The sequence below is a fragment of the Trachurus trachurus genome, assembly GCF_905171665.1.
Source record: "Trachurus trachurus genome assembly, chromosome: 6".
Taxonomy (NCBI): domain Eukaryota; kingdom Metazoa; phylum Chordata; class Actinopteri; order Carangiformes; family Carangidae; genus Trachurus; species Trachurus trachurus.
The window spans coordinates 35,981,008-36,007,333 of NC_139897.1; the positions used below are offsets into that span (position 1 = coordinate 35,981,008).

The following is a 26,326-nucleotide window of genomic DNA, read 5'->3' on the forward strand; positions in this document are numbered from 1 at the left end:
CGAGTCCTACCCGAGTCCCACCCCAGTCTTACCCGAGTCCTACCCGAGTCTTACCTGAGTCCTAACCGAGTCCCACCCGTGTCTTACCTGAGTCTTCCCTGAATCTTACCCAAGTCCTACCCGAGTCTTACCCGAGTCCCATTCCAGTCTTACCTGAGTCCTACCCGAGTCTTACCTGATTCCTAACCGAGTCCCACCCATGTCTTACCTGAGTCCTACCCGAGTCCCATCCCAGTCTTACCTGAGTCCTACCCGAGTCTTACCTGATTCCTAACCGAGTCCCACCCATGTCTTACCTGAGTCTTCCCCGAATTTTACACGAGTACCACCCGAGTCCCACCCGAGTCTTACCCGAGGCTTACCCAAGTCCCACCCGAGTCCTACCCGAGTCTTACTTGAGTCCCACCTGTGTCTTGACTGAGTCTTCCCTGAATCCTACCCGAGTCCCATCCCAGTCTTACCCGAGTACTACCCGAGTCCCACCCGAGTCTTACCCGAGGCTTACCCAAGTCCCACCCGAGTCCTACCCGAGTCTTACTTGAGTCCCACCTGTGTCTTGACTGAGTCTTACCTGAGTCCCACCCGAGCCCTACCCGAGTGTTACCTGAATCTTACCCGAGTCTCACTTGAGTCTAACATGAGTCTTACCTTAATCTTACTTGAGTCCCACCCGACTCTTACCCGAGTCTTACTTGATTCCGACCTGTGTCTTGACTGAGTCTTACCTGAGTCCCACCCGAGTCCTACCCGAGTCTTACCCGAATCCCATCCCAGTCCTACCCGAGTCTTACCTGAGTCCCACCCGAGTCCTACCCGAGTCTTACCCGAATCCCATCCTAGTCCTACCCGAGTCTTACCTGAGTCCCACCCGAGTCTTACCGGAATCTTACCTGAGTCCCACCCGAGTCTTACCCGAATCCCATCCCAGTCCCACCTGAGTCTTACTCAAGTCCTACCCGTGTCTTACCCAAGTTCTACTGGAGTCCCACCTGAGTCTTACCCAAGGCCTACCGGAGTCTTACCCGAGTCCCACCCGAGTCTTACCTGAATCTTACGCGAGTCCTACCCGAGTCTTACCCGAGTCCCACCTGAGTCTTACCCAAGGCCTACCGGAGTCTTACCCGAGTCCTACCCGAGTCTTACCCGAGTCCTACCGGAGTCCCACCTGAGTCTTACCCGAGTCCCATCTGAGCCTTACCTGAATCTTACCTGAGTCTCGCCCGTGTCTTACCCGAATCCCATCCCAGTCCCACCCGAGTCTTACCCGAGTCCCACCTGAGTCCTACCCGTGTCTTACCCGAGTCTTACCCAAGCCCTACCGGAGTCTTACCTGAATCTTACGTGAGTCCTACCCGAGTCTTACCTGAGTCCCACCCAAGTCTTACCTGAATCTTACGTGAGTCCTACCCGAGTCTTACCTGAGTCCCACCCGTGTCTTACCTGAATCTTACCTGAGTCCCACCCGAGGCCTACCCGAGTCTTACCCAAATCCCATGCCAGTCCCACCCGAGTCTAACCTGAGTCTAACCTGAATCTTACTCGAATCCTACCCGAGTCTTACCTGGATTCCACCCGTGTCCCTCCAGAGTCTCAACCGGGTCCTACCTGAGTGCTCATTAGTAATAGTACTGACAGTGTTTAGGTAGTACCAAAGTACTGGTACTGTAGTACTCCCAGGGTACTACAGCTCTACCAGAGTAGCGTAGTTCTACCGGAGTACTGTAGTACTACCAGAGTAGTGTAGTTGTACTAGAGTAGTGTGGTTCTGGAGTTACAGCATCTCCTCCTCCTCTTCCTCAGCTGACTGTTAAATCAGGAGGAGCTGAGCAGAAGGCCGTCGTCAGCCTCCCCTCCTCCGCAACCCCTCCACTGTCTCCGGCTCCCAGAGCGAGAGTGAGAGAGGACAACCCAGAGGTAAGACCCGGTCTAACCCTGGTCCTGGTCCAGGTTCTGGTCTGTGGCCTTTAGGACCCGGTCTGACCCTGGTCCCTGGTCCAGGTTCTGGTCTGTGGCCTTTAGGACCCGGTCTGACCCAGGTCCAGGTCCAGGTTCTGGTCTGTGGCCTTTAGGACCTAGCCTCGTAAACCAGCCTCTCACGGAAATGCATTTCATTTCATTTCTCGGGAGAGTCTGGCCTCATTCCCCCTCTAAGCGTTTGGGGTGTGCGGGAGCTGGGTGGGAGTAGTAGCGTTGACAGACAACCCCATTCAGCCAATCAGCAAGTTGGTGTAGTGACGGGGCTTTGCACCAGTCGGTCCCTGATTGGCCAACGTGCTGTGTCAATCACAGCGGCGACGCTGATTGGCTCGGCCTTCTGAGGGTTTCAGGCCAAACGCTTACAGCGGCAATGAGGCCAGACTCTCCCTCAGAATGAAATTAAATGCATTTCCGCGAGAGGCTGGTTCACGAGGCTATTTAGGACCCGGTCTGACCCCGGTCCAGGTCCAGGTTCTGGTCTGGGGCCTTTAGGACCAGGCCTTTTTTTCTTTTTTTTTCCAACTTTTTATTGGTTTCCATCAGAAAACATAAAAACAAGACAAGAGCAGAAAGGGCTCAACAACAACAACAAGGCAAAAAAGGGAAAATATATGTGTATATAAATAAATACAAAACAAACACAAGACAAGAAGGAAAAGAAAAAGAGAGAGAGAGAAAAAAAGGAAAAGACATCCCCCTTCCCACCCCACCGCCCCCCAGGCAGCAAGGACACATCAATACAAGGACAGGCTTAGGACATCAGACTATGCTTGGACAGTGCAACAATAACATTAATTAGAGTAAATAAGTAATAATTAGGAAAAGGTAGAATAAAGAAAAGAAAAGAAAAAAGTTATTGTAACATAAAAAAAAACATGAAGACCCAGTCTGACCCTGGTCCAGGTTCTGATTCTGTCTTCCTCTGTCTGTAGAAACTGGCCTTCATGGTGTCTCTGGGCCTGGTAACACACGACCACCTGGAAGGTGAGTGAGCGACTCCTCCCCCGTCTCTTCATGGTGCCGTGCACATGCACTTCTCTGTATTAAACTGATGTTTTATTCTGCAGAGATTCAGAGCAAAAGACAGGAGAGGAAGAGGAGAACGACGGCCAACCCGGTGTACAGTGGAGCTGTGTTCGAACCCGAGGTACACTCCACACCCGTGACGCACGCAACACAACATTATCCATATACGTAGATGGTGCATTGGGGCTTGTCAGGAATGTCTGACGGCCGCCATCTTGAGGAGGAGTTCCTCCTGACCAGCAGTCAACAGTCAGACCGTCAGACCGTTTGACAGCTGTGAATCTGGTGAAATGCCAAACTTTTGTGCCGCGTACGGATGTTCCCATGAAAGAAACAAGAAACGCCAAAACCAAGAGACAAGGAATAACTTTTCTCCAGTAATAAGTTGTTTTATATTATAGAACTGTTATGAACTTGTTGAATGTGATGTAGGTATAAAGTTATCTGACATAAATGAAACTAACGTAACGTATCATAGGGTGGATGTGTGTTACATTTAGTGCATATACCGCTAGTTCATATATTAATAGTTTGTTATTTTGTTGCCTGTATGTGTAGGCTAGGCTTATCAGCTGTTTCCCCCAGCTGTGAGTTTGTGGTTGCCATGGTGATGAGGCTACCTATATAATTGTGCTAGGCCATATTAAATCAGTTTCATGGCACTGACATGAACCCTAACTGCTAAGGTGAGTTATGTAGCTGAGTTGTAGTATTTCTATTAAAACAAAGGGCTTCAGTGACAGACCTCTGCCTCTGTAGATACAGGAAGTCAAAGTTAGACACCTCCTTCTCAAGATGGCGGCGGCGGCCACAATCCGTTCCAATGGGCAGCAGCATCAGAGGCAGAGGCATCTACGTGTATATGAACATTATCATCATGACATCACAGTGATGTCATCACATTCATGTGTAATTTCCTTGTGTTTTCTGCAGAGGAAGAAGAGCGCAGTGAGTTACCTGAACAGCCCTCTGCACCAGGGGACCAGGAAGAGAGGTCCGTATGAAAGACTGGGTCAGACCCAGAGCACAGTAGAACCAGTAGAAACCGGTCCAGAGCCAGTAGCAGCAGGCTGAGTAGAGCAGAGATGAGGCAGTGGGTTGAGCCGGTGGAGGCAGCAGTAGAGACGACAGCTCGTCCTCCTGCTGCGTCCTGCTTCCTGTCCCTCAGGGTCTTCTGTCCTGCTGAGGCTCCATGAACCCCTAAACGTCTCAGACCGGATAGAAACTCTATGGTTGTGTCCGAAATCCCTCCCTCATTCCCTCCTCCCTTGCATTTATTTGGTGGCTACACCGGTCACTACTTGCATTTATTTGGTAGCTACACCGGTATTTGGTAGCTACACAGGTCACTACTTGCATTTATTTGGTAGCTACACCGGTATTTGGTAGCTACACCGGTCACTACTTGCATTTATTTGGTAGCTACACCGGTCGCTACTGCATTTATTTGGTAGCTACACCGGTCACTACTTGCATTGATTTGGTAGCTACACCGGTCACTACTGCATTTATTTGGTAGCTACACCGGTCCCTACTTGCATTTATTTGGTAGCTACACCGGTCACTACTGCATTTATTTGGTAGCTACACCGGTCACTACTTCATTTATTTGGTAGCTACACCGGTCACTACTGCATTTATTTGGTAGCTACACCGGTCGCTACTTCATTTATTTGGTAGCTACACCTACTTGCATTTATTTGGTAGCTACACCGGTCGCTACTTCATTTATTTGGTAGCTACACCGGTCACTACTTGCATTTATTTGGTAGCTACACCGGTCACTACTGCATTTATTTGGTAGCTACACCGGTCACTACTGCATTTATTTGGTAGCTACACCGGTCACTACTGCATTTATTTGGTAGCTACACCGGTCGCTACTTCATTTATTTGGTAGCTACACCTACTTGCATTTATTTGGTAGCTACACCGGTCGCTACTTCATTTATTTGGTAGCTACACCGGTCACTACTTGCATTTATTTGGTAGCTACACCGGTCACTACTGCATTTATTTGGTAGCTACACCGGTCACTACTGCATTTATTTGGTAGCTACACCGGTCACTACTGCATTTATTTGGTAGCCACACCGGTCACTACTTGCATTTATTTGGTAGCTACACCGTTCACTACTGCATTTATTTGGTAGCTACACCGGTCACTACTGCATTTATTTGGTAGCTACACCGGTCACTACTTCATTTATTTGGTAGCTACACCGGTCACTACTGCATTTATTTGGTAGCTACACCGGTCACTACTGCATTTATTTGGTAGCTACACCGGTCACTACTTCATTTATTTGGTAGCTACACCGGTCACTACTGCATTTATTTGGTAGCTACACCGGTCGCTACTTCATTTATTTGGTAGCTACACCTACTTGCATTTATTTGGTAGCTACACCGGTCACTACTGCATTTATTTGGTAGCTACACCGGTCGCTACTTCATTTATTTGGTAGCTACACCGGTCACTACTTGCATTTATTTGGTAGCTACACCGGTCACTACTGCATTTATTTGGTAGCTACACCGGTCACTACTGCATTTATTTGGTAGCTACACCGGTCACTACTGCATTTATTTGGTAGCCACACCGGTCACTACTTGCATTTATTTGGTAGCTACACCGGTCACTACTTCATTTATTTGGTAGCTACACCGGTCACTACTGCATTTATTTGGTAGCTAGTTACACAGGTCGCTCTGGGCCGCTGTGGTAACGGCCATCCGTGACCACAATGCATGATGGGATATCTTGCTCCGGTTAGTGACCATCGGATGTTCACTACATTTCTCGGTGAATTATGGGATAGATTCAGTCACTATATAGTGAACATTAATAATCACTAAACATTCGGACACCACTACAAAATGGCGTAGGGGGGGATTTCGGACACACCACCGGTCCCAGCTCCATCTGTCTGTTTGGACTCGTCAGACGGGTCATTGACTCTCGGTCTGGGGGGCGGAGCCTCGGATGGACAGGTAGACGCCTGGCTGAGCTTCACACCTGGTGTTTCCTGAGCCGCTAGAGCAGACGTGTGGTTAAGGCTTAAACAGGTTAACCAGGTTAACCATGTGATGGCGTTGGAGAGCGCCGCACGCCGTGACATCACAGTGACGAGGTAACAGGAAACTAATCTCAGGTTTCACATGTAACAACCTTCTTCACCTGAGTTCTGGAGAGAGAAGCTGAAGACGTGAGGTCATGTGGCTCCACAGTGTCGGAGGTCAACACACCGCCGGTTTATAGGCTCAACGATGGCGTCAAAGGAACTCTGATGAATTCTAATCAATATTTTTAAATTGATAGATCTTAAGATTTGTTATGTGTCACTCCTGTGGCCCATGTAGACGTGATTTTGACCGCACACTGCAAAAACTTGAATATCTTACCAAGAATATTCATCTTATTTCTAGTCAAAATGTCATTTCTAGTCAAAACAAATCTCATTCTACTTAAAATAAGAAACATAACATTGAAAAGTAGCTTGTTTTTAGACACTTTACTTCTTTCAAGCAGATTTTCACTTGAAATAAGTAGAAAAATCTGATAGTGGAGCAAGTTTTTCTTTCTTATTACAAGCACAAAAAACTTGCTTTTCTACTTATTTCAAGCGAAAATTAGTTTGAAACAAGTGAAAATGATCTAAAAACAAGTTGATTTTTAGGTGATGAGTCTTATTTTAAGTGGAAAGAGATTAGTTTTGACTAGAAATGAGACATTTTGACCAGAAATAAGACAAATATTCTTGGAAAGATTTAGAGTTTTTGCAGTGCAGCGGCCCGGGTTAAAGTCTGACTGCTGGATTAAAGCGGCCGTGTGTTGGCGCCCGACGCGAGTCTGCGTGTTGTGGCTCGGTAGACGGCGCCGTAGGTTTGTACTCGTGCTCGGCCTCAGCTTGCATGGAGCCGGCCTCCTGCACTAACACTGCTGTCTGTGCTTCTGACTCCTCCTCTTCCTCCTCTTCCTCCCTTACTGCTCCCTGTCTCATGCTAGCCAACGAAGACTCCCTTTCCAAGGTATGTCATACAGACTGTTTGTTTTTGTTTCCCCCCCCTCTCCTCTCCATCTTTCTTTTTTTCTTTGTTTTCCGTCTTTGTTGTCTGTCTCATTTCACCCAGGTCGCCCACCCAAACACAGCAGCGTGGCGGAGCTGGGCAGCCTCACCCCGACCTCCCCCTCCAGCCCCGTCCCCCCCCCCCCCCTGCCCAGCCCCAGCGCTGGGGATGTAAGTAACGATGGGGGAGACGGGCGGCTCGTGGGTCGGACACCCCGCCACTCACACACACTCCTGTTGGCCCAGTAGCTCTGTCACTTCATCTGCACCAACACATCGTCCATTAGTCTGTTGTGTCCATGTCCACGTCATCAGCCATCAGTCGTTTTACTTTGACTCAGCCTTACAAAGTGAACAGTAGGGACAGTAGGGATGGGCATTTCCAATCATTCTCTAACCGAGTATCCTAACCTTGTCGTACCCGGGTAACCGAATACTGTAATAAAAAATAAAATGACGTGATGTCTGACGGACAGAGAGCAGCCGGGGCATAAATGCTCTCTGTCTGTCAGACAGTCGTATTACTGACACACAGCGTCGTCAGACTGAATATCAGCTGGATAATAAGAGTAGAGATGGAGTTTAAGATGCACATACGGGGCAGATGTGCATCTTTATGCCGCGGCCTCGGAGGAGAAAACTTTTATCTTATTTTTTTTAAATCATTAGCGGTGCTTATTTATTAGTCCACACTACATGTTGGTGCCTTCGGTCCTCTCTGCCTCGCATCGTCTCAGGAAATAACTGGGAAGGTTTCACAATGTTTGTAAACTGAAAGCAGCAGATTTTCTACCAGACTTGATGACACCTGTCGTCGCCGAGGGAACCACCACAGATTATTGTAAAAGGTTTGAAAGTCCGAGGCTCGATCCAAAAACGCTTTTACACGGCAGAAAATCACGTTGCTTGATCCGAAACTGTGTAACACTACAAAAAGCCGAACCATGGCATGATGATGTAGTTTGATCCGACACTAGACTGCTGCTCTAACGTGACGTTTGTTGTTTTTTTAATCCTAGTTTAACCGGATAATAAATTGATAACCGGATAGCAGATTGCCTACTCGGCTACCCGGGTACTGGGGTAACCGTGCACATCCCTAGTGAACAGTGTCCTGTAGCCCAGAGCTTCACTGATTAATAACTACTACTACTCAGAACACATCCTAACCCCCCCACTGTCAAGTAACTTCTCTGTGGGCTCCCTAGATTAACACACCATGTCCATCAGACGTCCACACCGGGCCAACTGTAGAGCTAACTGACCCGATCATGGTGCTCCCCCGCCCCGCCTCGCCTCTCCGTAGATGGTGGGCGGGGCTCCGTGGAGCGGTGGAAACTGATTGGTCCAATTCTTCCTCACAGGGAGACATCCATGAGGATTTCTGCACTGTGTGCAGACGCAGTGGCCAGTTGCTCATGTGCGACACGTGTTCTCGTGTTTATCACCTGGACTGCCTGGACCCGCCCCTGAAAACCATTCCTAAAGGCATGTGGATCTGTCCAAAATGTCAAGATCAGGTAACCGCTGCACCGAGACCGATCCAGAGTCAGGGGGAAGGGGTTACCACGGTTACCGGGGGTTACCAGGGGTTACCAGGGGTTACCAGGGGCCGGTCGGGGCTTAGTGTACTGACTGTAAAGAGCTTCTGTCCTTACCTTTGGGACTGTTCAATCCTTTGTAAGCATAAACATGATACAGTATTGTTTTTTTTGTGCCTCTGTCTCATTCATTGTGTCAGTAAAGATCTCATGTTCATCCACCCATTGCTTGTCCCCCCCCAGCCTCACCACAGGGTGGGGCTCGACCTGTCTTCCTGCAGTCTGAACCACACCTCAGCCTCTTTGACAATTCAGAGCTTTTCCCTCCAGATCCTGAAAAAAGAGGAGGCCATTCCCTGGCCCGGCACCCTGGCCATCGTTCATTCCTACATCGCCTACAAAGAAGGTGACTACCCGACTACCCATGATCCTCTTGTTTTACTTCCTCTCTGGACGGTTTGATGCAGACGGGACGAGTAACTCTTGTTCTGTTGTTGCAGCTAAAGAGGAGGAGAAACAGAAGCTGATGAAGTGGAGCTCTGAGCTGAAGCTGGAGCGAGAGCAGCTGGAGCAGAGAGTCAAACAGCTGAGCAACTCCATCACGGTAAGAAGCACCGTCGCACCGCTGACCTCAGATCTGCCTCCGCTAGAAACACGACTCAAACTGGACCGGGTCTCCTGTACTGGACCGGGTCTGGCTTCGTGTTGAGCTAATAAAAGCAGAGTCTCAATTAGAAGACGGGTCTGTTTCTATTTTCTACAAGTTATTGTGAATGTACAAAACCTCTCAAAGACCATGATCGCCTGTTTGAGCTCTTTCTAAGCTGCTTCATTCCTGCTACAGTTCTCAATGGGCCTAAGGGCGCACTCACACTAGGCAATCGTACTGTGCCCAAGCACGTTAAAGTCCGGATTCTATTGGTAGTGTGAGTGCCTGAGTACGGTCCACTTCCCTGGCTCGGCACGGTTGGAAGAGGTGTAGGTTGGGCACGGTACGCTTGGTCAGGAATGCGCACAAGCACGTAATGTGCTGCGGGTTCGTTCTCCACCACGTGTCTGCAACCGCGTGTAAACAACCGTCACTTAACGATTACACCGTGCCATGCGTATGTCAACACCGCTAGCTAACATCGCTTTGAATAAACCCCATGATAACCATGACAACCGGTCAAACAGTTAAAAAGCGCCGTTCTTTCTGCAGTCAGAGCGCATCCGCTGTGTTGGTATATCAACGTGATGACGTATGTGTCAGAGGCACCGTGCTTCAGCAGCTTGGGTTGGAGGTGGTGTGAGTGCAGGCCAGCGGGGGACAGAGGAGGGGGAGGGGCATTCGGGCTTCAGCGCGGTACAGAACAACTGGCCGTAGTGTGAGTGCGGGCCAGCGGGGAACAGGGGAGGGGGAGGGGGGGCATTCAGGCTTCAGCGCGGTACAGAACAACTGGCCCTAGTGTGAGTGAGCCCTAAAACATTAAGACCCGACCTGGTTCAACCCGCGGGTGTTGAAGCTCAGACCTGATGCAGCCGCACTCACGAGCATTAATTCTCAGCCCGAATGTCGCCGGGAAAAAAATGCAGCCTGTGGTCCGACCCGATCCGAGTTATTAAATGTTTTGGACCTGAACCCGGCGCATCCAGTCGCGTTGTTCGGCCCGTTGAGAACTGTGTAAAGCCTGTCCCGTATAGACGCCTCTGATAGAAGACGGGTCAGTTCAGCAGCTGAAGCAGATAAAAGCCTGAGCTGCTATTGGAGAACTTCTGGTATTAACATACGAGAGTCACCTCCTCCATTTAGTCCCAGTGGCTTCCTGTTTATCCAGATGTTTACACATCTGTGTTAGATTTCATCACCGTGAGGATCTGTGAGATCACACCAACATCTTCATGTCCCAGTGAATGCTTGTGCCACATCTGCAGGTTCAAACTGTGACACTGACTCTTAACTCTTGTGCTTCCTCCGTCAGAAATGCATGGAGACCAAAAACACCATCCTGGCCCGTCAGAAAGACATGCAGCTCTCCCTGGAGAAAGTCAAGCACCTGATTCGCCTCATCCAAGCCTTTAACTTCAACCAAGCTTTGGCCGAGACGGAGGAGGGGAAAGACGTCGGCGCCAGAGTCCAGGAGGCGTCCGAGGCGGCGCTCGGCCCCGAAGCCGCCGCGCCGGAGAACAACTCCAACTCCGTGGAGACGGCGGCGAAGGCGGCGAGCTGCGAGACAAACAGCATCGCCGAGGGAAACGACCAACAGGAGCAGCAGGCGGTCGCCGCCGGCAACCAGACTGCAGCAGCAGCAGCAGCAGCAGCAGCAGCAGGAGGAGGAGGAGGAGGAGGAGGAGGAGGAGGAGGAGGAGGAGGAGGAGGAGGAGGAGGAGGAGGAGAAGCCGTCCAGGACACCGGCCCGGTCCCGGCAGCTGCTCCCGGCCCGGACGCGGCGCCTAGCGGTCCAGCTGCGCCCGGCGGTCCGGCTGCTGGCGCCGCGGTGGGGGGAGGGGGAGGGGGAGGGGCCGACACAGGGACCGGGACGCAGCCCGACGCCGCGGCCAAACCTGACGCTGCTCCCACGGTCGACGGTCCGGCCGCCTCGACGCCCCCGGCCGTCGCCACCACCAACGGGACGGCCGAGCCGAGCGGCCCCGACCGCAGCCCGGCGGCAGAGCACCGCCCCGACGCCGACACCACCGCCGACACCGCCACCGGCACCGGCCCTGAGAACAAGATGGCTGCCGTCAACCCTCCAGAGACACCGACAGCGGCGGAGAAGACGCAGGAGGAGATCACTGACAGTGACGGCAGCAACAACAACAACAGCAAAACCTCAGAACCCTCCCAGCATTCTTTGCCAGCGCTGGTCAGCAGCAGTTTGGACAATAAAAAGTAATGCTCTGTCTCTTCAGTCGCGGGATTCAAACATATATATTAAAAAAAAAAGACTTTTGCTTGCACCGTCCGGTGCCCTGAAGTTGCCAATCTGTATAAATGTTGTTTGTTTGCATTGTATTGTCAGACTGTGTCAATGGTAGATATACAGCCCCAGTCACACGGCTCTGGGGAGACGTGGCCCCGCCCACGCCGCTGGGACAGGGAGGCTGCGTCCCGGGGTCGTCATGCCAATTAGTGATAGACGTGAGTGGTTGGAAAGCTCAAAGGGAGATTTACTTCATCATCACACCAGTGTGTGCCTGTTACAGTGGCCCCTGTGTTCTCCGGTGGCGCGGGGGGGGAGGGGGGGTATGGGAGAGGGGGAGGCGGGGGGGCAGGGTGGGGGTCCGGGGTCGGTGTCGGGATGGGGCCTCGTCCCAGTGAACCCAACAACCTTTAACTGCTACAAACCCACAGTCGACCCATTGAACCTTAACACCCATGACATCCCCCCGGTCACCGATCACCGATCAATACTGACCCGATCCTCTCAAACCGACTGACCAGAACTCTTCAGTCCAACGTGACGAAACACTTTCACTTTCTCACCCTCACTCTCTGAATTAGTGATTCAGCTGTCGAGTGAGTTTAAAACCCAAACGGACCAATAACTGATCCAACAGAACTATAGGTCCAATAACTGATCCAACAGAACCTCCACATTGGTCCAATAACTGATCCAACAGAACTATTGACCCAATAACTGATCCAACAGAACTATTGGTCCAATAACTGATCCAACAGAACTATTGGTCCAATAACTGATCCAACAGAACCTCCCCATTGGTCCCATTACTGATCCAACAGAACCTCCCCATTGGTCCCATTACTGATCCAACAGAACCTCCCCATTGGTCCAATAACTGATCCAACAGAACCTCCCCATTGGTCCAATAACTGATCCAACAGAACCTCCCCATTGATCCAATAACTGATCCAACAGAACCTCCCCATTGGTCCAATAACTGATCCAACAGAACCTCCCCATTGGTCCAATAACTGATCCAACAGAACCTCCCCATTGGTCCAATAACTGATCCAACAGAACCTCCCCATTGGTCCAATAACTGATCCAACAGAACCTCCACATTGGTCCAATAACTGATCCAACAGAACTATTGGTCCAATAACTGATCCAACAGAACCTCCCCATTGGTCCAATAACTGATCCAACAGAACCTCCCCATTGGTCCAATAACTGATCCAACAGAACCCGTTCCTGCTTTAACACCTTCACACACTTTGGGAACTGTTGGTGACCAGTTGTGAGGAAGTCGTTAACCATTATGACATCATACTCCCAGTGACCACGACGCCCCACCAGAACCCCCCCGACCCCCTGAACCCCCCGACCCACTCCGACCCCCTGAACCTCCCCGACCCCCCCGTAGCAGCAGAACAGAGACTGAAGCTTAAACACTGACCCTGGTTCTGGACCCCTGACCACCCAAGACTTTGACCCGTGACCAAACCAAACCTCCTTCCCCCCCAACCAGCTAATGAGCCCAGTGCCCCCCTGCCCCAGAGGCCCCGCCCCCCCCTGCCCCAGAAGCCCCGCCCCCCCACCCTCCTGGCTCCTCCCACCGTGTTCCTGAGCTCAGGCGGCGCTGAGCGAGGCGTTGGCGTCGAGCAGCTGGAGCAGATGTGTTCAGTGGTGTCGGTCAAGTGTAGTGATTGAGTTTTCATTCGTGAGTCAAAGTGTGTCAACTGTGAGCACTAAATGTGAAGTTGCAATATTGCAATGTCAACACACACACACAAACAAACAGACAAACAAACAAACTATATCTGGGCTGTGTTTGTTTTTTTTTATAGGAAAAGATATTCAGGTCTTCCTAGTCTTCAGAATAAGTGCTTTCTGTTTCTGAACCTGCTGGACTGGACTGGCATTAGCAGCAGCACAGCGGTGGTGATCTCTCTGCATTGTGAACATTTCTGTTGAATCCTGAACTGCCAAAATGATGTTGTATCCAAATTCAGCAGGGACGAGTCCACTTACTGTATTGACAGATCAAATCATTGGCGTTTGTAACATAACATAAAGGATGCTCCGTTGGTTTCCCCCGGCCGGCAGTCAGACAGGAGAGCTTAGTAACAGTAACCATGAGGAAAGGATTTGGACCGGACCACAGATCCTGAGATTAAAAAGCACAAGCTTGCTGCATCACAAAGAAGTGCTGAAGAGCTTTTTGTATGTTAATATGGAATAATTAAAACAGAGTATGCATCTCTTTGTCGTGATGTGACTTATCCCCACATTGCCAATATTTTTGTAGGACGTGGAGGCTCCCGGTCCAGTGGGCGAAGGAGCCTCAGCTGTGTCAGAACCCCCTCCCCCTCCTCCTCCACCTAACCCCCCCCCCACCCCGACCCAACCCGACCCCCCCTCAGTTAGACGATGCATCTCTTCTCTCTGGAGCTCGTCTGTTCTCCGTCGGCTCAGCTCAGCTCGGCTCGGTTCAGTTCTGTTGGGTTCGGGGCATTAACTCTAAACTCTAAACTCTGTTTCATTGACCTCTGGTTGTGTTGGAACATGTTGTAATTGTTGTTGTTGATGATGATGATGATGTTGTTGATGTTGTTGTGGTCCAATAACACATTCAGCCCTGAAGCGTTGGAGCTTCGCGGTTCAGCCGTCGTCATGGAGAAGGTTCAAGTTCAAGTTCTTTCTGACCCTGATGTTTTTACTGATCCACTGTTTTTATTTCAGCCATGCTAGCAGCCGTTTCTCCATCAGCGTCGGTGCTGCTCATTGGTTGGTTGGTCCACACTGAGATACAACGTGGCGTTGGTCATCCACCGCCACCGCCAGGTCGCATTCTGCATTCTGATTGGTCGAGGACTGAAGTCCCATCAGCCCCTTAGCACGCTGATGTCGGAGCTGCTAGCATGGCTACAGACCTGAGAGACTTTGACGCTTCAATATGAAAAAAATAACTACCAGGATTTTTTATTATTGTCCCCATGTCTGTGTTTACGTCTACGCTGACATCCCATAATAGCAAAAGTGAATGTGCGGGGTTTGAATCTGTTGTTGGACGACGATGAAACTGCTGTTCCAGGTGTGTTTCTTCATATCATGTTGGACTCCTCTGTCAGTGACGACGAGCATATCTCAAACATCAGCTGTACAAACTGCCTTCATCCGAAGACCTAGAGACTCTGACTCGGTCTCCACGGAGACGCAGTGTCCTCTGTCTCCACGGAGACGCAGTGTCCTCTGTCTCCACGGAGACGCAGCGTCTCTCTAAACGTCCTCGAGCTCAGCCGTTCGAACATGGAATAGAAAAAGGAAAAAAAAAAGAGTGGACAAGAGATGCAAAGACGACTGACACTGTCTCCATCTCCCTGACAACCATGAACCCATCATCGTGTGTGTCCTGTTGTTGTGTGTCGTGTGTCGTCGTTGTTGGGTGAATGTTGAAGTCTCTTGTGTCCAACGCGTGTCCTTCCTCCACTCACGGATCGAGCAGCGTCGTCGTCATCCGTCATCACTCGACTCGACCCAGTTTTACTTTTACTTTTGAACGAGCCCGAACACGAGTCCCGACAGACTGGACCTGTCCCTCTGTACAGTAGGTACCTCGAGTGCCTTTCTCTTCAAACAGCAGATAATATTTGTCTCTTCTTGACTTGCACTGTGACTTGTAGAACCTTACTAACCCTCCAGATGACCCCCCCCTCCCCCGTTACCCCCCCTCCGGTCTGTCCTGTCCTGTCCTGTCCCAACGACCCCCCACCAACCCCTCCAACTCCAGAACTCCGGAGCACAACCCCGGTCCCTTCACCACCTCAGGCTGCCAGTAGTCAATGCAAGTTGAACCTACATCTCAATGTGACGGCGTTTAGAGATCGACCACATAGTGTTTCGTTTGTCGTTGTTTAATTAATAGAGGAGTTGCCTTAAATGTCTGACTTTTTCCTTTCAACCCGATTCAACTTCTTTTACATTTCAAAAACCAGACGTTGTGTCGGTCGTTCGGTCGGATGGTCGTAGGCGATTCGGTCAGTTGAGGCGCGGTGCCACAGCCACATGTTCGTGATGCACTTTTGGTTTGACCAGTATTATTATTACTATTATTATTATTATTATCAGAGGGAGTCCTATAGTGTTTCGTTGTGAGTTCTTCATGGTTCCCGGCGTGCGGCGGTTCTGATTCTGGTTTTTTAGAGGAGGGATGAGTTTTGCTCCATCAGGTCCAGCGAACCAGAGCCCCCGTGTGCATCTGGAATGAACAAACTTAATAACCTGCACCCCTGACGACGGGGCGGGGCGGACTCGGACCCAATTAGCACCATCAGTCCACTCCAGTCCAGTGGAGCGCATGCCTTCTTATGCAAAATTTTTATACGATATTCGTCGAAAGTTTTTAATATGCATTTGCTTTGTTTTTTATTATTAAGTTTTTATGTGAAACTCCAGTCACCTTTTTTCCTTTGAGCATTCGGAGGTGTCGAGCAGCCGCAGCCATCATCGTCACCACGGGGCGGAAACTTTTCTTCCTGACGTCGTGTTTGTGGGTTTAGATGGGAAGTTGAACTTGGCTAAAGCACCATTACATGCTGAATGTTGGGGTCCTAGCAGAGCTGTGGGGGGGCGATCAAGTCTTAACGTCTAAATTGTGTCACTGTCCTCTTCTATAGTCTACTTGCCAGCCCATAGGGCCCCATTGTGAACCCGGAAATGTTGAGTACCCCAAAGTTTTATGTTAAAAAATATATAGTATGGGTCCCAGGTATTCAGAAACTGCCGGATGCTAACTTATATATATATTGGACAATTAGCATAACATACATAATTAGCATAAATTAGCATAATTGCATATTTGGGCAATATTTCAACAAAATTGACTTGACTGAAATTCAAAATGGCTGTCTAAACCGGAAGTGACCAGATTTTAACCGCCAGTGGGCCGATTTTGATGGATTTCAAAATCTGGTCACCGGTTTAGACAGCCATTTAGAATTTTGAAAATGTCAGAAATGGATTCAGCATCATCAATAACCCCTAAAACCACTCCAATATTGCCCAGATCAGCCAAGTCAATTTTGTTGAAATATTGCCCATATAGGCAATTATGCTAATTTATGCTAATCATGTCTGTTATGCTAATTGCCCAATATATATAAGTTAGCATCCGGCAGTTTCTGAATGCTGGGGACCCATACTATCTATTTCTAACATAAAACTTTGGGGTACTCAACATTTCCGGGTACTCATTGTTGGCAAGTAGACTACTAGAGAAAAGTCCTCGGTTTCTATTTAGTTGAGCTAGAAAAAAAAGTGAATTTATCCAAAGAACACTGCAGATGTGCGTTTGTGTTTGGAGCCTTTTCTGTAGTCGATGCATATCACCGGGGAAACCAGTCAGCCGTGCATCCAGCCGTGAGTCTGCAGCTCGTTTATGCATTTTCCAACGTCGGTCGGCCGCTGGGTGGGTGAGTGGGTCTGGAAGCGTCCCGTTAAGTAGTTCACTCCCACTCGGGTCTTTCTTCTCACTTTCTTTTTTAGTTTTAAAAACGATCAAGTCATGATTGTGGCCTTCTAGTATTTTGTCGATAACATGACATCAGTCCGTTGTTCAGTCCCGCTCACCACCACCACCACCATCCATCCTGTCTGGACCCAACCGTTCACCTGAAGCTTCTTACCTCATCCACAGCTGATTCCATTGGGGGTGTGTTGAGTGCAAAAAAAAATACAAAATAAAAAGTCTTTTTTTATCTTCCATTTGGTGAGATGCATTGTAGCGATATGAATAAAGAAAAAGTTCACCTGGTGTGCTGAATAATGTGTAAATTGGTAATTACACAATCTGAATATTTGTATAATTGTTTGTATTTTTTCATAATGATTTTGGAAAGGAATGTGTTTATTTTTTTGACTTCTGTTCCAGATGTGTCTTCTGTTGGCCTGACATTGTGACTGGTCTGGTGGGATTCTTACCTCTGTATTGAGCCTCTTCTGTGATGAATTCTTTGTATGCAGTGTTTAGGAAATACTGTAGGGAACATGGGGAGGAGTTGATATTAGGAGCATTTGATCAATTTGTATTTATTTATTTTATCATTTTGTTAATAAATTGTGAAAAGCAGCGCGTCACGTGTCGACTCTTCTTACTCGCAAACCTTTCAGATGTTTCACCACCAGGACCAGGACCAGGCTGGTTCTTCAGGACGCCCCTCCAGTTTGAAATGATCTCCAAAAGACATAAAGTTAAACATGAAACACTCTTTTTATCAATATTCTAATCAATATCAGTGTATTATTATAATTTTCCACAGTTTCAGAGTGAAAAAGGGAAACAAAGATGGAAATAATATATAGGCTATATATAGTTTAAAATGTAAAGGGAATGTGTCATCTGTAACTTTATGTCTTTTGGAGTTCATTTCATCTTCCACTTGATGAATTGTTCAGACTTTTGCATGACACTGTAGTAGGCTATATGAAGAGTTCATTTGCAAAAGCAGATAACTCATTTTTAAAAAATTCTAGAATCTTCATTTTTTATTTTTTATTTAGATAAGGTGATATCAGTCAAACCAAAGTTGAGTGACTCTGAGTTGTAAAAAAAAACAGACATATCTAAAAAAAAAAAAAAGTTTTATTGAAAACAACACTATGCAAAGAATAATTACAAAGCCTCAGCTAATTTTTTTCAAAATGGCACTTACGTATCTGCTTTTGCAAATGAACTCTTCATATATTCCAGTGGTGGCCAATAGGTTTCAGTTGTTTTGTTAAATTGTCCATAAATCATCATTATGCTCTATAAACCACAGAATAGAGCCATCATAAGAAGATTTAGCCTATGATGTCATAGCTCAGCTTATTTCACTGTCACTGTCACACAACCATGTTCCTTCAGACAGATTATTTATTATCTACAAAGTCTGGATCTCAAACCAGTTGGGTAAAGTTGTAAAATAAAGTGCATGGACAGATGTATTCTACATTCAGAGGAAAACATTTTTTTTGATTGATTGAAAACTTTATTGAACAACATTAGACAAGTGTTCAAAGGGATAAAAAATAATAATAAAACACACAATAAAGCCCTTGTAAAGGCTTGTTTCCATTGTGGTCCTATTTGATGGTAGACAGTAGCTACACATGGATTTAAAACAAGGAAGACAAACACACAACACATGGACTAAAAACATGGGAGAGAGACACTAAGGCACATAGACGACAACACTGAAGAGAAAGAACAAATAAAATAGATAAAACAAGAGATTAGGTCCCAAACAGAAACAACAAGACATAAAGCAGACACACAAACAAACAAACAATTATAATCTGGTGCTTCACGGCTCTTTTGATTTCATTTATCGGTTGGCTAACCATTTTTTTTTTATTGAAGACTTAAAAAGAAAGTAGGAGCTAACAGTTTTAAGGTTTAGACGAAGGCCATTCCACAAGAAGCTGCTGAGTAAAGGAAAGAAAACTTTTTATTGAAGTATCTCCAAAATACACATTGGTAATAGATAAATGCACAGTGCTGAATCAGCTATCTTGATCAATCAAGAACAAAAAGAAAAAGAAAAGAGGACGTGAGGGTCTCAGTCCACAATAGTAAATTGAGGGTCTCAGTCCACAATAGTAAATAAGTCCAGCAAAGAAAATAACTTTAGGGCATTTTTGCTTTTCATGTAATGCAAAGATTTTTTTATACATTCTGGTTTGTTTATCCATCCATTGAAGTGGAGTTTCACTTTGAGGTATTTACATCTGTTGATGAAATGTTTTCCAAGGGAAATTAAAATGTTCACCAAAAAGTCCAAGTTCTTTTCCTTTAACTGTAGATCGACATCCAATTTAATGGCGGCAAAATAATGTGTTTAGATATCAGCCAGTTTTGAAATGAAGTCCAAAATTGTACAACATACTCGCATTCAAAAAAAAAAAAAGTTGTACTGTTTCGACATCATTCTCACAAAAAAGGAAAGGAAACTTTCGCATACAACATTATTTGTTAAAATTTAAGAAAGATCTATGTGTGAATTGTTCTCTGTGTGAGTCTGAGCCTGAAACTGTGATGCACCTGTTTTGTAACTGTAACTCTACTGCCACCTACTGGACAGAAGTAGCTACTGCGTTACATCACATTGAAGATTGACTCAGATTTATCTTTAGATTGGAACAATAATGTACTTTTTGGTGTCCACGATGTCAAAAGTAAGAAACAGAAAGAACTGTAGGCTATGTCATAAACTTGATAATATTAGGGAAATATCACATAGGCTACACAAAGCTAAATGTAGTCACTCTAAACCCTGTTTTGTGGCATCCCAAAGGGAAACGGAACAGTACATGCTAAGTATCTGTGACTTGAATAATAAGAAAGCTATGAAAACATATGATTTGTGCTCTTTATTCTCTGTATTTATTTAATAGCCTATAGCCTCCTAACCCCCTGGCTGTTGTTCAATTGTTTGTTTGAAGATACATTACAGTAATAATAACTGCCTTTGTATTGATTATATTTCTGTCAATAAAGATTTATTGAAAAAAATAAATAAATGAATAACTTTCCCATACAGAGGCTGCAGCATGGGGCTGCAGTCAGTGGAGCTCCCCCTGGTGGCGAGATCATGAGACAACGTTGGTGTTGAAGTTGTCAGGAAATAAACTGAATCATGTCTTGGAGGCAAAATTAAAAAAAAGTTCCGGTATTTTTCAGCTGTTGTAATATAAAACGCTGCTTCATAAAGTCAAATAAACCATAATAACACACAACACGGGCATGTAGCTGTAAATAGCCCCTCCCGCTCCTCTCCGTCTATCCAGCAGAGTGGCGCAGCGGAAGCGTGCTGGGCCCATAACCCAGAGGTCGATGGATCGAAACCATCCTCTGCTAACTGTTTTCTTTTTCTTTTTTTTCCCCCACATCAAACCGAGATTACATAAAAGACAAAACTAATCTTTACATCCGACACTTTTAGAAAATAAATGCATTATGTTTTGTTATTGAAAGCACAGCGGTCACATGTGTGAATAGTGAATAGTTTCATGTTGTGAATAGTTTCATGTTGTTTAAACATAATAACTGTCTGCCCGTGTTTTACCAGCGGTTTTAATACGTGACGTTTCACATGAGTTAAAACATAGATAGATACGTTACTTACTACATTGATTATTACTAATCAATTAGTGAAATAGGCTTTGGAAACAACGTTACGACCGCGTCACCTCAGCACAGCAGCCATAACAGAGTGTGTGTGTGTGTGTGTGTGTGTGTGTGTGTGTGTGTGTGTGTGTGTGTGTGTGTGTGTGTGTGTGTTGTGTAGAGGACGTGACCGTGGCTGTGTTTATACTTTCGTTTTTCTTCGAGCTCACAACAACAACAACAACATCCCGGTGCTACGGAAGCCTGTCGGTGCCAAAGGTCCAAGTAAAAAAAACAACAATGTCCATCCCATAATAAGTAGATGAACTAACGAACCCAAACACTGAATCATGGATGTATTGAATCTAATCTATTAAACTGGACGGTGACTCCGCCTCCAGGAAGTCTCACGTCAAAACATCTGACGTTGTTTCTTTGTCTTTCTGCTTGTTGGAATAAATGTGTTTGGGTTTATTCTCTTCTACTGACTTATGAGTTATTCTTTCTTTTTTTTCCTTTTTTTTAACAACTTTATTATTGCTTTACAAAATACATAAACAGTGCATAAAACCATATGAGCATCATATTAATAACAATTGGATAACAAATAGACGTGACAATAAAATAAATACATACATAAATAGAAATTAATAATAGTAAAAAAAATAAATAAAATAAAATAAAAAGGAGAAGAAAAAAGTAAGATACACCAGGGGATATGAGCAATGGAAATTAAATTGAATTAAATATATTAAAGTGGGAGCACAGATTTATAGTTTTGATAGCTTTCTTGTTATTAGCAGAGGAAACTGACTTGAAATACACCTCCAGTTCTTTCATGAAAACACAAAAAATGGGTTTTACTTTGGCAAATTTACACTTGTGGATATAAAACTTTAAAATAAAACTAAAATGAGATTAATTTTAAAAATATTCTTTTTCAGCTGGAGCGTCACTCTTTATAAATCCAAAAAGGACATTTTGCAAGAGGAGCTCAAAGTCACAGCAGATATTATCTAAAATGAATCTACAAATACCTTGCCACAGTTTACGGGTATATTCACATTTCCAAAACAGATGAATAACGGTCTCAGTATGGGAGTCACTAAAGGCACATTTCACTTCAGATCTAGGTCAACAAATTGGAATTTGATAAAGAAGGATTTAACCGGGTAACATCTATGAATAATTAAATGACACTTCTTTCACCTTATTAACCACAAAAACATTTTGAGGAAGAGACCAGATTTTTTCCCAACATAAGTTATTTACACGACTATTCCAGTGAAATGTTACAGGAGAAACAGAAGTGATATTACATTGGAAAAGAGCACGAATTTTACGATTGTTCTTACTAGCAGATGATGAGTTATTCTTTCTTGTGTTCAGACAAAAACACTGAATGATGCGACAGAGATCTGTTCTGGCCGAGTCCCAAGGTGTAGTGTAGTAAAAAAAAAAGTTAATACATTTTATTTAACACCAATTCACACTGTAATTTAGAGAAAGTCAGCATGCTAATAAGCGATCTACAAACGTAAAAAAAAATACAAATGAGCGTCATTGATCGTTCGTTCTAAAAAATTAAATTTAATATATTTTTAAATAAGATAAAGGTCACAATATGTTTGTAATCACATAATAACAAGAGCATTGTCAGACATTTTAAATAAAAACAAGAAAAATAAGAACAAGTCCAGTTTATATTGTCGTGTTACTTGTGAGGGACGAAAGTAACAAAGTGCAGCTTCTCTTCAAAGTCAAATTACACCGACGTCGTTTCACATTTTTACAAAATAACACCTGGTATTGATAGAGAACACATATGAGATGGTGATCACAACAAAATAATGTCTCTTTCTGTAATACTATATTTTTAAATGACATTTATTTGAAAAATGTTACTTTCGACCCTGCTCTCCCCTACCTGTTTTTTTGTCTAAACACAAGAAAAAATAACTTATAAGAAGACAAAATTAATATAATCAATCTCTCTCTGCATCTGATCAGACTTATCAGATATTGGAGTGAAGACATTAAACTGTGTGAATCATTCTCAGGTTCTATAATTGAGCTGTTTTATGATTCACCATCTAGTTGAAAATGTGATAAATGTCTGAACAATAAAATATCCACCAACAACTTTATTTATTTTTCTGGTCATGATCTGTTATACTGTAAATACTGATCAATACACAGTTGCAATACAACACAAACCTGTCGTTTTACCAGTAGCTAGTAGCTTTAGCTAATCTGAATAGTTTCAAGCCTCCACACACAGAAGCTCAAGCTAGGACGTAACTTAACGTAACTAACCTTCTGTCTTTCTGCCACTATCTTCCATCCCTACAACATAAGGCTGGGCGATAGGAGAAGAAATCCTATCACAATCATTTTTTTCATATCAGTTGATATTGATATACTGTATCACCATACAACTCAAATCACACATCAATTATTTAATTCAATTCAATATTCAATTCAATTCAATTCAATATACTTTTATTGTCCCCGTAGGGAAATTCGTCGTGGACTTCACTGGTGGTCCACAGTTTAAAAATAAAACAATTATTGTTTTGTGATTATTGGGAGAAGACCCTAAGTTAATTAGCGATGGTTTTCTCCCCCGGGATGAGGACGGAGGTTGGCCGGCCGAGCAGCTCTGCAGACCGGCTGCTGCCTCTGTGATGTCACAGTCGCTGCAGAGCTTCACTTCTCTGAAAAACATCGGAGCAAACTTCTAAACAGGATAAACTGACCGCACACTGGGGATTTAAACAGTTACTTAGTTTCTCACATGAAAAAATATTAAAACTTAAAGGGACATTGTGTAACTTCTCCTGTTGTCTCTTCATGAAAATGTATTATTTGGTTCTTCAGTCTGTTTTTCATGAATCAACAAAGTTCCTGTTCCTTTCAGCTCTGAATGAGCCGTTCATATCGTTCATATCTCCATGGAGCGGGTAAAGCTCGGTGCTGCTGCCATGTGGTGTCTCCATGGTGACGGTAGGAAACCACGGAAACTCAGCGGAGACACCGGAGCTGTCGGCTCAGTCGCCGCGGTAACGCAGTGAGGAGGAATGGAGCGTTACACTGATGCTGCATTCACCTGCAGTCGGGCAGACGGCCGTCGCTAACAAACCAGATGTCATTTTAGTCACAGAAGTCCAGAGAAAGACGGTAAAACAATACCACATCGCCATGACAACATGTTGTCACGTGTATTGTTTTGCCTCGTGCTGACGGACCACTTGTTTACTTGTTTACATAGAGGCTTGTTTATGTCCGTCTGCCGTCTGCCCAATTTCACCTGAATGCAGCATGAAAAATACCACTGAGTTGCTTGAGATCTACAACCACAACGCTGGATGGGAGGAATTCCTATGCAATGTACCTTTAATAAAGTGACATAATAGCAACATCGCTACAGCGGGAAATAAAACAGATTTTCTCCTGTGTTACAGCTGTAGATGCAGCTGCATTCTGGGAAACTCGTACTGTATACTGTGGTGTTAGGGTTAGGGTTTATTCTCAAAACCTGTTTCCACTGCAAAAAGTCGCATTTTCCTTTTATCGATACGCTGACGAATCCCCCCCCCCCTTCAAGAGTAAAAACTTAATTTACTAATTTCTGGTGTTTCCATCCAAGTTTTTTTTTTTTGTGCAAATTTTGAAAATGCGAATAAGAATAGTTGGACTCTGTGTTGTGAGCCGTCACGGTGAAGCAGCACCACTTCCTGTTGAGGGCGGAGCTTCCTGCAACACAACACTTTTCAACAGAGGTTAAAGGACAAGTACAAACACACACACACACACACACACACACACACACACACACACACACACACACACACACACACACACACACACACACACACAGACAGAGTGAAGGTCGTTGCTGGTGGTTCAGTCCTGTGTGAAGGTCACAGTCAGGATGTGGAGGGTGGAGATGTTCGTGCACACACACACACACACACACACACACACACACACACACACACACACACACACTGCTGACTGTAACTGTTCTCATTGACCTGTGTGTTTTCATCACCTGTCTCCACCCGTCTGCCTCTCACTGAGTCAGGAAACAAACGCACAACTGCAGCTCCTCAGAGTCTCGTTCCTCTCTAAACACTGTAAAAACTAGAATATTTGTCTCATTTCTTGTCAAAACTAATCTCTTTCCACTTAAAATAAGACTCATCACCTAAAAATGAACTTGTTTTTAGATCATTTTCACTTGTTTCAAACAAATTTTCACTTGAAATAAGTAGAAAAATCTGCCAGTGAAAGCAAGTTTTTTGTGTTTGTAATAAGAAAGAAAAACTTGCTCCACTATCAGATTTTTCTACTTATTTCAAGTGAAAATCTGCTTGAAAGAAGTAAAAAGTGTCTAAAAACAAGCTGCTTTTTATGTGATGAGTCTTATTTTAAGTAGAATGAGATTAGTTTTGACTAGAAATAAGACAAATATTCTTGGTAAGATTTAGAGTTTTGGCAGTGAAACCAGGAGTTAAAGGGCTGTTCTGTGACTTAGAAATGGGACGGACCTTAAATGCCGATCATCTTCAGACTGGGGGGGTTTCGGCTTTAGTTTATTATTGTTTTATATTTGCAGTGTTCACCCTGCCAGTTTGATCATAAGCCACAAAAGCAGCTGTCATCGACGGCTCCATCAGGTCCATGTTTTTAAACTGTGGTTTTCTATCTGTCAGTTATTACTTCAGTTATTAGTTGTATTTGTGGCCTATACGTTAGTTGAGTTAGTTATAAATTGATATTCAAACCAATGATCTGTATAAACACCACAACCACAGACATGTTCAGATGGAAGTCACCACAGACCCCGGCTGATTGAAGCTGGAACTATTGGTAGATAACTCTGATGACATGAGCCCAGTCAAACATTTAACGTAGCTGTATCTAGATAAAACAACTTAACAACTACATCACCACCCAGAAAAATTACAGTTTAGTGACCAAATGATAACAACATGATTGACAACTATTGACAAAAGATCGTAAAATAAAAAATAAATGTTATGCAACAATGTGGTAAATGATCCATAAAATTTGCCTAAACTAAGATAATACAGTGGTTTTCGTAATTTATATCTCTATGAACAAAGAACATACTGCATTCTGGGTAGAGCTTGCTCCCAAGGGTCAGAGAGTCTCAGTATTGAGGCGGTAAAGCCTTAAAGGGATAGTTCAACATTTAGTCAAATTGGCCCATCACCATAACCCCTATAGTCATAGCAGTAGGTTCGTTACCTTTAATTGTCGGTGCAAGCTATTTTTAGAACGGTGGAGCAGAGCCGTGAGCTGCTCAGAGCTACGCTACGGAGGCTCATTATGGGATTTCTTGGTTTCCCTCATCAAACTCATCAAATACACAATCCAACAACTCCACAACGCTCTGGTGGACAAGTTGTGAGCTGCACATTCACCACGCTATGAGATAATAACACAACGTTACCACACAGAGTTGTTTTAGAGGGAAATTCATGTAAAACCACTGATGCACGTTGCCTTCAGGGACAGTTTTTCATCAACAGTCTCTGTATTTCCCTCTAAAACAACTCTGTGTGGTAACGTAGCGTATCTTCCGTAGCGTAGCTCTGAGCAGCTCACGGCTCTGCCCGTTCTAAAAACAGCTTGCACCGACAATTAAAGGTA

The 26,326-nt window shown here is 45.2% G+C and overlaps 1 protein-coding gene across 6 annotated transcripts in view; it reads left to right on the forward strand.

Moving 5' to 3' along the window:
- Positions 1–11,847, forward strand: part of phf21ab (PHD finger protein 21Ab) — a 28,121-nt gene extending 16,274 nt beyond the window's left edge. For 5 of the 6 annotated variants that reach the window (XM_083974266.1, XM_083974269.1, XM_083974265.1 and 2 more), the window contains 9 exons: positions 1,801–1,914; positions 2,910–2,961; positions 3,045–3,124; positions 3,937–3,997; positions 7,138–7,244; positions 8,438–8,593; positions 8,858–9,020; positions 9,115–9,218; positions 10,576–11,847. In XM_083974266.1, the coding sequence (XP_083830392.1) occupies positions 1,801–1,914; positions 2,910–2,961; positions 3,045–3,124; positions 3,937–3,997; positions 7,138–7,244; positions 8,438–8,593; positions 8,858–9,020; positions 9,115–9,218; positions 10,576–11,490 (1,752 nt within the window). In that variant the 3' untranslated portion in view covers positions 11,491–11,847. The remainder of the gene's footprint in view (positions 1–1,800; positions 1,915–2,909; positions 2,962–3,044; positions 3,125–3,936; positions 3,998–7,137; positions 7,245–8,437; positions 8,594–8,857; positions 9,021–9,114; positions 9,219–10,575) is intronic. The other variant, XM_083974267.1, reaches the window with a different exon arrangement.
- The last annotated feature ends 14,479 nt before the right edge of the window (positions 11,848–26,326 follow it).